At 40.3% G+C, this 12,114-nt stretch overlaps 2 protein-coding genes across 3 annotated transcripts in view; one reads left to right on the top strand and one right to left on the bottom strand.

Moving 5' to 3' along the window:
- Positions 1-12,114, top strand: part of prdx3 (peroxiredoxin 3) — a 254,629-nt gene that overhangs the window by 211,972 nt on the left and 30,543 nt on the right. The window lies entirely within an intron of this gene.
- Positions 6,104-10,568, bottom strand: emx2 (empty spiracles homeobox 2). Of its 2 annotated transcripts, XM_033979128.2 has the most exons (3): positions 9,879-10,568; positions 8,822-9,006; positions 6,104-7,006 (listed from the first exon to the last, which is right to left on the bottom strand). In XM_033979128.2, exons 1-3 carry the CDS (start codon positions 10,264-10,266, stop codon positions 6,839-6,841), a joined length of 741 nt encoding a protein of 246 aa, XP_033835019.1. In that variant the 5' UTR covers positions 10,267-10,568; the 3' UTR covers positions 6,104-6,838. The 2 variants fall into 2 exon arrangements, with proteins under 2 accessions (XP_033835019.1, XP_033835020.1); XM_033979129.2 differs by lacking the exon at positions 8,822-9,006 and having other exon boundaries at positions 6,110-7,006; positions 9,879-10,562.

Raw genomic sequence — 12,114 nt, 5'->3', positions numbered from 1 at the left:
TTATCCTTCGGTATCACTGATATTGGCACCGATACATTGTACATCATTAAAACTGAAGAGCAAATTCGCTAACATTTAAGACACTTTGTAGAACTGGAATTCTCTCATTAAAGCATTAGATGAGTTCAAGTTCTTTCATGAAGGCATAAACTTTTATTATTATGATTATTATAAGTCAACTTTTCCTTTGTCGTTCTGTCCATTCGGATGCATACAGCAACCCTCCTCCATTTTAACTTTTTCTGCAGCTGCAAAATCAACAGCCTCCTCAATTCCTCCTCTTCAAGACCACCTCACATTTCACGTTTTGCTGATATCTCTGCAGGGTCCTAAATATGCCCAATAAATGTCACTTATTTGTCTATGTTTAAGTTGGTCAGGTCTGGGTTGTTGAAGTAACTGAGAATATTGCGGGGGATCCCAAATTTTTCAGACCGGGACCCCCAAAATAACCACGCAACTGACTTAGGGCCCCCATGATGAAATAAAATAAACAGGAAAACACATTAAATCTAACTTTTTTTATGGTTTATTGTGTTTTTGGACGCAATTTTATTAACAGATTCTATTCAAAATGTGTAACTCCATCCCACAATGGTAAATGTTCAAACTCAGGGGTAAATGCTTGTTCCATGTACCTGCCATGTTGTTAGCCGCCGACGCTAATGACGTTGGAGGGTACTCGGGGGTCAAGAGACATCCAATAGTTCAGCGTGCACATGTGATATATTTAGTGAAGCCAGTGTTTGTTTTATTTAGGGAGCGAATTGAGGATTTTCCAAACTGCAGGGCCCCTGAGGTATTTGATCAGGTGTACAGTGGGCCATATGTTAAGCATTAGCGGTCCAAAGAGGAACGCTCGCAACAGATACAACCTATAAAATGTCTTCGGACAGGACAAGGGGGTCGTCCCGTGCTCTCCTGCTCTGCGTATCCGGAAATATGTGGGAACACGCCACTTACATGCAAATAATACAGACAAAAATGTGTGTTTGAGAAAGAGAGAGGAGGAGGAAGAGAGGAGGGAGTTTCTTAATAAGGGGGGAAAAAGATCAAAACACCAGCAGAGCCATTTTGGGCGCATGGCAATGGGATGGTGTCAGCGCTAAGCATGATGGGAAATGAGCCAAGGCGAAGCAGGTGGAAAAAACAAAGTGAAGAATGTTGTTTAAAAGGAAAGAGAGTGACTTAAGAGATTTGGAAAACTTTGTGTCAGTCAGTTTGTAGAAGAAGTAGTTATGGTGGTGTAGTCCAGAATTTGATGTAATAGGTTACGGTGCAAGTTTTGGAGAGGATTTTTCATTTAAAATATAGATAAAGTTGTTCCCAAAAGTCTTAATAAACCATAATAACAAAAACTGTATCGAGCAACTACAGTGAAAATGTAAAAAAATTGAAGAAAACAACTACTCTTGGTTTATTGCACCTCACCAAAATGTAAAAAAACAAAACAAATGTATCTAATATCTAATAAAACACAACCTATACAACTCAAAGAAACTGATTCTCACAGTATATAGTCACACACACTCATGTTTCTGGTAGTAGTTTCCACCTGCTCCACTGCACGGGCCCTGAATGCACCGTCTGTTTTTGAACTGTCCTCTTTCACTGGGTATAGCAAAAAAAAAATAAAAAAATAGAAACGCCATGTATTTTAAGAGCAATATGTTCCTAATTCACTTGGAAATAACTTGTCAAAAATGTTTTATGATCATATGGACAAGTCACAGAAATGTATTGTGGCACTTCTCAACTTCTCAGCTGTGTTTTGCATTTTAGTATTTACTCCCATTATGTTGTTATGTTATGCTATGGCAAAGAATATATTGAGCCATTCAAAGCAAGAGCAGAAATAGGTCCAAAATCAATATTATTTCACTAACTAAACTTAAAAAGGAAAAACTAATACCTTTGAAATAAGCAAATTATTTCATCATGTTGTATCTGTAATAACTGTTTTGTACTTTAAATGTTCCCATAGTGTTACTTATAATTTTAGTTTCCAGTAAATAATTCTGAAATACATCTGTCAATGTTTGTACTATAATATTTTGACTTTTCCCTATTTACTTTGACTTTGCTTTTGTGAAATAAATTAAACTGTTATCCAGGTAAAGAAATAAAAATTGAAATAAGGTTAGTTTTCCTTTCCTTCAAAATGTCAAAACACTGAAACCATGATATCTTTCACACACACTATTTCTGACAGCAGTAGATCTGTTTGGCACACAGGCGTCGGAAAATAAAATAACTTTGTGTATATTAAAGGGATATTTTCCTGGCTCGTTGTTTGAGTTTGGCGGCAGCAACGTGAAACTGCAGCAAGGGCATCTTGTAATGAGGCACTTGGCTTCATCCATCCATTAACAATCACTTTTTGGTGCCAGGCATTAACGCTCCCTGTGTTTACAAGCTGTGACCTCCTCTGAATACATTAATTGGGATGAAGAAGTAAAGGGGATCTTTAGCAAACTATAAAACGCAAGATGAACTTAAATACTGCTGATAATTTGAACATTAAGAGTTTTAAAGTGCAAATGTTTTTTTCCTAATTGTTCTACTTTTTTGGTTTGATGAAATAGCAGCTTAAATAGTATTTTACATCAGTTAAGTGTCAGTTTGTAGAAAAAAATTGAACAGATAAGAGCAAAAATAGGCCTACGTGAAGTAATACCTATGAATGAATATCTAAACTTATGTCATCAACAACAGAAAAAAATATATATACAAAATATAAAGTCATTTTACGCACAGGATGCATTTTTCTGGCAGTTTATACATTAATTTAACAAAAATAATGGCATTATTATTTATTTTTATTCGTCTAATCATGACTATTGTGCAATTTAGACAACTTTTGGTCCTTTTTTTTACATTTTTACATTGTGGTTGCTAGGTAACTGTTATGGAATTACTTCTACGTCTGTCACGTGAGCTGCGTACGTCCAACCAGGAAGTCCAATTATAAACCAATTATTCACCAAAATGCAAAAACACAAATTCAAAAAATGTTTAGTAAAATCTTAAATATAATCATGTTGACTATTTTTTGTGAAATGATTGTGCCATCCTGCAGTATGCAATTTAAATCGTGCGGTATAGACGCAGTAGGCCTGGGGCGCGCTTAATGACGCACCTTCATCTGCTTTTAAATCTACTGAAGTAAATTTGAAACGTTCACAATAAAAGGATTAATTAATTCCGTTTTTACGCAGTGGAAAGTCCGGTGCATGTCGCTAAGTGCTGACAGCAGCCGATGGCAACGTGGAAATTGCTGCGCTTTGGAAAACATAATCATGAGAGCAAATCATCTTGGCTGCAACGCGCACGCCCCTCTTTCTATATTAATAATAAAGAAACCTAATCTGAGGCGGGGAGATGTTTAATTTATTATTATGTAAGCCATTTGAAGGGTGATTGTATAGTAATTGCTCATTAGTCGTGTATATTTATCGCTGCACCTTATGTCAAGGCCAAGGGAATTGTCTCTCGTTTCAAGGGATCACTTTCAGAAGCAATTTGGGAGACAGGGAAGGATCAAGTTAGGCCTGACGTTACGCCCTGTGACAGACCAGGCCCGAGACATGGATGGTGCGGTCGACAGGTGCCACCCTCCCCCCAAAAGAACCTGTGTGGAGGCCCTAAACAACGTGTGTAAATGGATAGGTGGACACGTGCGCGGCCGGGTCTACTTTTACGCACATTATGTTGACAAACTATCCAAAGTCAGTCTCTCAAAAGCCACTTCTAACCAACTTAAGAGATCCCCCCTCGATCAATTATTGACTGTGGACGCGCTGATACGAGGCCCGTGTTGCTTCCTTTCCCATCTCCCTCTCTGAGCCGCTATCCACATTAGCGGTGTCAGCGGACGTAATTATAGCTACTAATTGCAGATTAGAGGTTTTGGGTCAGTGAGGTCACTTGATAGGAGCGCCTACTCTTTTCAGTCATGGATAATCATTTCACGACGTCGCGAGTTAAATGTTTAATGCGAAACGTGTCCAAAAAAGGTGCCCAAATATTTCAGACAATGTGAAATACGACTGGTAATTGTATCATCCCATTGTGAGCGCTCGTAATCTCGGTGAGGTAGACACGGTATGATACTGAGCTGATTCCTGCCTTTTCATGTAGTGCGCTCTGCAGTAATGTGAAGGTGCAGAGCGTTTGAAGCAACAAAGACCTAATGGTGAGGTACATTTTAGGTGGATGTTAATGTTAGAACAGAGCTTTTCATTTTTACGCACGATAATTATAGCTGACTTATAGGTCTCTTTCTAGATAACATTAGTAATATTGTTACTATGTGAATTAGTTCTTAAGCACAATTACTTTGGGGAATGCTTTATAAAGCCCATTTTTACACAAGCGATTTCAAGTCATAATCATTTTTTTTCACTAAATAAATTGTCATGTCAGAACAGTGTGAGATCAGAAGGCTCAGGCTGCGCACGGGCCTGTACTATTTAGTTTATGTGAATAAATGTATTCTTATTATATGCGACATCCAGTACTGAAATATTTGAAACCACAGACTCGGTGCGGATACTTATAGAAATCGTGTCCTGATTATTATGAGGCGCGCGCCTCTGGTTAAAACCACTTAAAATGTGTTTCCATGGCAACAATAGGTTTTAATTATATTTATTTTTTGTTTGTTAGATAAAAATAATAGACTCTGGCACCTTTGTGAAAAAGACCCCGACATGTAAATTTGTAAAAAAGGATATTATTGTGTCTAATATCAAACATCTGAGCTGCATTGCGCTCCGCTAATGAGCTTTTGCGTCTCCTGTGCGTCCATGGAGTGCGCCAAATTTGTTTTTGCGGCGGATCAAGGCTCGCCGCCTCTACTGCACTTTTCTTTATCTTAATGCCGACTTGAAAAGATATAATTATCTGGTTTGAACAGGACTGCTATCAAATCCTTCTTTGGAGGCAGGCTGGGGAACAGCTCGAGTGGATTGTGAGGCTCCGTGTTGCCCGAGATAGGAGTAATGAAGTTGTGGAGTCCGGAGATACAAAGGGCATTAACCTCATTAGCATGAAACCTTTTCTTCTGACTATTGTGGGACCCTTTCAGGCCTCTAATCCCCCCGTTTCAAAGCTGGGGCTGTAATAAAGCTTTTAGGTTTTTTCAAAGCTAATGGTATTCTCTAAAGATTTTATTGCAGTTATAATCTATGGGCCGATTAAAATTCCCCATTTGCCCAAACCTCAAAAAAACAGCTTTTTAAAACAATTAAACCAACACGTGCGCCTCCAGCCACAAAGCACAGACTCGTGGCCTCGTGCAGTGTAATAATAAAAATATAATCCAGTTCAAATGTGTGGTTTAAAAATGTGCCCTCTTTGTTTGCTGTAAATAACATCCTTTTGGTTGGGCCCGAGTCGCTTCAGTCCAGAGCAAGACAAGATTTGAAACAAAGATCCCATTTTGCGGCGCGCTGCAACCTTCCCTTATCGCGTCGCGAGGGGTAGTCAGATTGTACTAAATTATGTCCAAGCGAGCCCCTTGGATCCGTGGATTAAGAGATTAAAGAGAACCACTGGGCAGTACACATTAGCCGCATGATAATTGCCCAAACTGATTTGCACTTTCACAAAAGCGCGGGGGCTCTTTGTACAGAGCGCACAGACACACTGCTCAGACTGACACTGCACTGGGACAGGGATATGGGACAGGGCTGATCCAGAGACAGGGCTGTACCAGAGTGCACCAGACACCCATGCGCCAAAACCAAAGCACCTGAAGTCCAGCACCTCGTGCTTCACCTGCGACGTGCACGAGGCGCGTAAACTAAGTGGCACTTGCTCAGTGCCAGGTCTCCTCTGTCTCATTTATCCCGCTGACTGCCCCTGACCCTCCGCGAAAACGAAAACAAACAGGTCCTATTTTACAACACATCGTAACAAACTTGACTCATCAGGTCTGATGAACTGTTATTTTTTTTGCTCACTTGTATTTTGTACTGGTTTCGTTATATTATTTTTGTGCGTTGAGGTAAATGTTAGTCCAATAAAATAAAAGTCTTGCCAAAAAAAAGAAAAAGAAAAAGAAAGAAAAATTGGAAATCAAAAGTCTAAACGTCTACTGCGCGCAACATATTGATAAAACTTTATTGACAAAATATTGACAATTACATACTTCTTGGAAGTATACTTTGTGTTAAAATTGTAGCAAACTTAACACAAACACAAAAATTATGTACATTCTGTAAAAGAGGCTTGTTCGTTTCTGTACATGGAATACGCTCAGTGCTTGAAGTTTGTCTGGTTTAAGTCCTTCGTTCGTGGCAACTTTCACTGTTCGGGTCACGTCCTGGCGTGAGCGCGCGAGGCCGCAGCGCCACATTGGTAAAGCTTTGAGAGAAAGGATGTCCTGTACCTTCCCTTTGATTCAGTGGCTCCCCCAGAACTGTTTTGTCTTTTTAAAACACTATAACGCAGCACCGCTACTGTTCACATCACTTTTACACGAGAATTAAAGACTGCACACTTTGTAAAAAGAAGCACGACATCTCTCAGGTGGAAAATGAGTTCAAAACAAAATTGACCTGTTTTCTTCTTTGTTTGTCAAATTAAAAATAACTATCAGGGAGAAAAATAGACCATGCAGTTCAAGTTTTACAAAAGCAGTTGTTTTGGTTTTGTTTATAAAATATCTGAAGTGCAAACGTCCGGAGTGAAGTGGGGTAGTTTTAGTGGGGCATTTGTCGGTTCAGGTCCTGGCCCGTGGAGCGCCCCCTCAGCTGCCTCAGATCTGAAATGTGACATTGGCTTGTGTTACCCCTCAGTGTCCCGTCCAGTCTCTGTGCCGGGCTTCGTGATTTCAATCGTCCGATGTGACGTCTATTTCCTCGGGGCTCGACTGCTTGGTGGCCAGCCTCCACCGGTTTATGTGATGCGAGCCTTTCTTTTTCTGCTGCGATTCTGAGCCCTCCTCCTCCAGCTTCTGCCGCTTGAACTTCGTCCTTCGGTTCTGAAACCAAACTTTTACCTGGAAAAAAAATAGAGAGGGACAGCGAAGTGGATCAGTGTCAGAAGATAAACCCACAAGCCGTGCGTAAAAAGGACGCTTTGTTCGGAACAGGTCGCAGTGACAGACAGACAGCTGAGGAAAATAAAACGGTCAATAGCAACTTGAAACCGGGTTTTATTAGAAGGAATAACAAAGAATAAAAAGCCCTTTATACAGTAAGAATTTGACTCAAGTTTAAGCTGGCCCGTTCATTTTAAACGTAGAGATCGAGCTCATTATTCTTTTTTTTAAATTGTGACTTAATAATTACGCACATTTAAATAAAAACTCCTTATGGCAAAAGTGAACGAAACTAATAAAAATGCCTTTATTCTGGCTCATAAACTATAATAAAGCAGGTCAGAGTATTTGGTAACCACGCAAATGGGAATAAATTATAGCCTTCGTGGCAGCCATTTAACATCGATTGCACGCTCGTCTAAATTGACTCGCTTTGTCCAGTGTTAACTTGCCCTACCGCGGGATATAATGACATCTACATCGATACACAGTCCTTACAGTGTTTAAACGGCGCCAGGACGCGTTTAATTGCCCCTAATTGAACGGAGGACGTTTAATTTCTACTCCAGCTCCTCAAAAAAAGGGCCCAGGCACGGGACAAAAGACACAACGGCATCCATCAAACAGCGTCTTAAAAATGGCACCATCGCCCCTTTTTCATTCACGCATTGTGCCTGTCCCTCCGATAATATGGTTAACTAGATCATTTGGACCTCCGTTTTGAAAGCCAACAATCTCCCTTCAAAATAAAGTAATTCAACCCCTCCTGAAATGAGGTTAGGCCTATACAATGACGGTGGATTTAGTCCAACAGAAAGCCTCTGTCTCCCGCTGACATCGTCTATGGCAGAGACGGTGAGGGTTAACCCAAAAGCGGGATAGGCATTTTTATGGTACGGTGCAAAAACAGATCAAGATTAATGAGATTATGTGTACCATATTTCCACGGAGCGCGTTACAATAAATAAATACAACTGCAGGGAGAGAAAAGCCCACGTGAACTTTAGCAGGAAGTGCACGATAATAAGGACCAGTGAATGACCTAACCCTAAACTTTCGACCTTTCACATGCGCCTGCAGCACAGGCCTGTTTAATCCAACACCAGTTTATGCCAACCGGCTACACGGGGGTTACAATAATAATGACCTTTATTTCACTTTTATTACAAATAGCAATTCATTTAAGTGTACTGGCTGCATTTAAACTGTGACAAACACAAAACACAAGACCACAACCTTCAAAAAGCGACAAAAACATTTCGTAAAACTGCACAACTTAATTGACAAGATTACACTTCAAGGTCTTTATAGTTTCATAATTATTTTTGGTACACGAATTAAACTGATGTTATTGGTTGATGAAATCCAGTAAATATAATGGACCACACAACAACACTCTATAATTCCACGCTCACTGAAATAGTTTTAGTAAATTTAAAGTCGATGACATGAAGCATTAGTCATTTTCAGCCGCGCAGCTTCAGTGTGTTTCCTCAGAGCGTCATGAACCCGAGTGTGCGTAAAAACATGTTAAAGCTATTCTCTCAGATAAACACAAACGTAATCAGCAGTGCTTTGGATTCTTCATATTTGCCAGTGGCTGGTCATTAAATTGAGGTTGACACTCCGAGCCCACAGCTGGTAAACAATAGTACGAGGGGCCCTGAGCCTAACACACCAGTTACACCAAAACAATCCAAAACAGCAGGAAAATACCACTGAAGGAGACTTTTGATTAAACCACCACCACTTTAGGACGTGAACGCATCTTACCTGAGTTTCTGTGAGGCTAAGGCTGTGCGCGAGCTGCTTCCTCTCGGCTCCCACCACGTAATGGTTTTTCTCAAAGGCGTGCTCCAGCCTCAGCAGCTGCGAGGGGGAGAACGCCGTCCGGATCCGCTTGGGTTTTCTGGCCAGCGCGTTGTGCAAAAGGAAACTCTCTGGACTCGTTTCATTTCCTAGAGACATGTCATAACATTTTAGAAGGCGACAGAAAACTAGGCCTTACAAGAATACATTTATTAAAATAGTATTTGGTGTGCAAAAATGCTCAAAAATGCTGCATAAAACAGTAAAATCGTGCCATTTTCACGTTTCTTAATCAAATCTGCAGAGAATAACAAATGTAAACAGCGTGTAAAATCCAGACTCTAATTAAATTAAACTAAAATGAGCCATAGGTGCATTCACATCAGCAGAAAATGTCTTTAAATAAACACCATTCAGTCAAACACGCTGAGAATGACCCTAATCTCATTATCCTGTAAATGTCCACTTCAGATACATTAGAGCAGCGCAGGCACAAATATAAAGTGTCCTGTGCTAAAAATAAACACAAGTATAATAACTATCAATAACTATTTAGCCTCACTTTAAGTGAAAAAGAGGCCAAAATAGAATAATATCAGTAACAAATGATCTAATAATCTTTGTACAAAAAACATTCAAACTATTTCCATTAAAAAATATAAAGAGCAAAAATGGGCTCAACTCCCCGTAATTTGGAAACTACAAATTAAACGTTATTCTAACAAACTAAACAGAAGCAAAATGTCCCATTTATTTATTTTAATAACGAACAAATGTCAGACATTTTAGCCTCATTATTTCTATTCCCATCAATTACAGGGAATTTGAACAACGGATTTCCAACATAAATATTCTAAAATATTTCCCTACTATTTGTGATTAATTGAAATTATAATTGAAAAAATAAAATAATTTCTAAAATTTGAAAATTCCTTTCGCTGCCCATAATAAATGAAAATAGTGTAATATCTTAGGCGCTGTTTTGGCACATTTAGTGCAAAGATTCTCCAGACGCACTCACCTTGAAACCGGTGGCCCAAGTATCTGTATCTGTGTAAGAGCCAGGGGTAGAAGGTGGACGGGTCCCGCTGCTGACCGAACAGCGGGTGCGGACTGTGTGAGGAGGACAGCGGGTGAGCGGCCAGCGCGTGCGGTGGGGCCACGGGGTGCACTGGGACAGCCGAGCTGGGCGGATGAGACACCGCCTCAGCAAACACCAAGTCCGGGTTGGAGTAGACACCTCTGGACGAGGAGTGAAAGCCGTTCAGAAAAGGGTTCATTTGGCCCGTGTTGGTGTAGCTGAGCGCCGCGGGCCGGATGGGCTCCTCGGACCGGGACGCCGGCACCGGACTGTCCTTCGCCACGAGGGACTCTATCGTAAAACACCGCTTGGGTGTTGGCTGGAACATGGTCTGGTGATAGTCCAGGTTCCCCAGTTTAAACTCGAGTCGGAGAGTCGCTTAGAAAATACTCCACAGCGAAAAGACGAAGAAGCAAAACTTGGTGCGCTGAAGTTTGAAACGCGGAGCTGGAGAGAAAAGCCTGGTAAAAGCACTGCTACTCCCACAGTACATCCATGGACGTGTCCTCGCCAGGTTCGCACGGCAGACTTGTTAGTTCATGAGCCTAATTAGCGCTGCAGCCCCATAAACAGCTTCCTCTGAAGACTGTAATGGCATGGTGATTGGTCGCCTCCGCCACTCGCTCGCTGCTGCTCGCCTTGAGGTGGAGAACTGGGAGAGACGCTTAAAAAGTGCGTCAATGGGAAGCAGGGGCGCGGAGAGGCGGACTCGAGCGCGCGACACGGAACGGATTCGTCCAGAGAGGAGCTCCTCGTGCACGGCCGCACACACTCACGTACGAGCACGCGCATACATATCTCCAGGACATTTAACACACTCGTCTGAGCAGCGGGAGCTCCAGGTACACTCCTACTTGGCCTCTTCTCTTTAAAGGTTTAGCTTTAGCTGCGTTAGTGCCGCGCCAAATTACGCACAACGTGGTTTACAAATCGGCTCCATTAAGAGTGTGTTTGGCCCTGTGCGGGTTGTATTTAGCGACAGTGACCTCCATTTACAGCTGCATTGTTTTGCTACATCAAATGGTTCGTTCATTTCAGTTTAACGTGAGCGAATTTACGCAAAAAAACAAACAAAAAAAAAACAACACAAAAATAAAAAATAAAATAAGCCTTACCAACTACGCCATTTGGACTAGGTTAAATTCAACTTTGTAACACATTTTGCACACATTTTAATTTTTTTTTTTTTGGAGAGAAACTGTCTTAAAAAATGACAGGGTTTGGAGACAAATTCTGTAGATTAAGGTGTTCAGTGCAGTACCTGTGGGTCTCAGCGCGGCCTCTTTACGCACGCTCTGAGAGACAGCAGGGCGCACCGCTGGACACGTGTCAAACACACAAGCTACGTGAGACTATTGGAAACACGACTGTCGTAAAGCCTCATAACGGTGGTGCTCACAGAAAAGGTTAAATAGGTCATTTACACCTCGTTTGCATTTTATTTGTTCTTAACTGTTGCCTGTAAAAGTGATTATTGAGAAGTAGCCTATAAAATACAATGAAATGTCAATGCACGCCATCTATTAGGACTTATAATTCTTGTGCATTGTAATGACAAAAGAATGTAATAATAATAATAATAATAATAATAATAATAATGATAATAATAATAATAATAATAATAATAATAATAATAATAATGTTAACAAAAATATCAATTACATTATAGACAAATACACCATACAATATTAAAAAAAAAAAAAAAAGTACAATGTAAAATCATCTGGTGCGTTTTAACCATCCCATGCTCACAGTTCAGGAGTCCATATTTTTATTTTTTATTTATTTATTTATTAATTTTAAACATGGTCACTGATTAGATTATCAAATTGGATTGTTGTCAGTTTTCATTAATGCCATTAGCCTAATTTTGCGAAAGCTGTACTAAGGTGAAAACCCCAAACTTTTAATATTTAGGCTACAGTTACATTCAGTGCGTTTGATTTCAGCGTTTAATTGTAACTTTTCTGACAAACTATAAAAACACAATGCAGAAAATCAGGCGTATGTTTTAAATTAAATATCACATTTTTGTTGGCTATTTTAACTAGTGTCATTCTGCTCATACCCCAGAGTGCAAAACATCGTTTTGTTTTTTGTTTTGTTTTTTACAGTGAAGTAGCGTGGTCAGAAAACTGCAGCGTCTCAACGAGGCCTCAACGTGGACCTCAACTGA

This window comes from Periophthalmus magnuspinnatus, chromosome 15 (genome assembly GCF_009829125.3).
Source record: "Periophthalmus magnuspinnatus isolate fPerMag1 chromosome 15, fPerMag1.2.pri, whole genome shotgun sequence".
Classification (NCBI taxonomy): domain Eukaryota; kingdom Metazoa; phylum Chordata; class Actinopteri; order Gobiiformes; family Gobiidae; genus Periophthalmus; species Periophthalmus magnuspinnatus.
This window is presented reverse-complemented; position numbering and strand designations above follow the sequence as displayed.

What these genes read in the sequence shown, in the direction of transcription:
- emx2 (XM_033979128.2), bottom strand. Translation starts at nt 10,266, where the DNA reads ATGTTCCAGCCAACACCCAAGCGGTGTTTTACGATAGAGTCCCTCGTG. An exon ending in CTTGGGCCACCGGTTTCAAG is followed by an intron (nt 9,007 to 9,878) that starts GTGAGTGCGTCT and finishes ACATGTCTCTAG; the next exon opens with GAAATGAAACGAGTCCAGAG. An exon ending in TTAGCCTCACAGAAACTCAG is followed by an intron (nt 7,007 to 8,821) that starts GTAAGATGCGTT and finishes TTTTTTTTCCAG; the next exon opens with GTAAAAGTTTGGTTTCAGAA.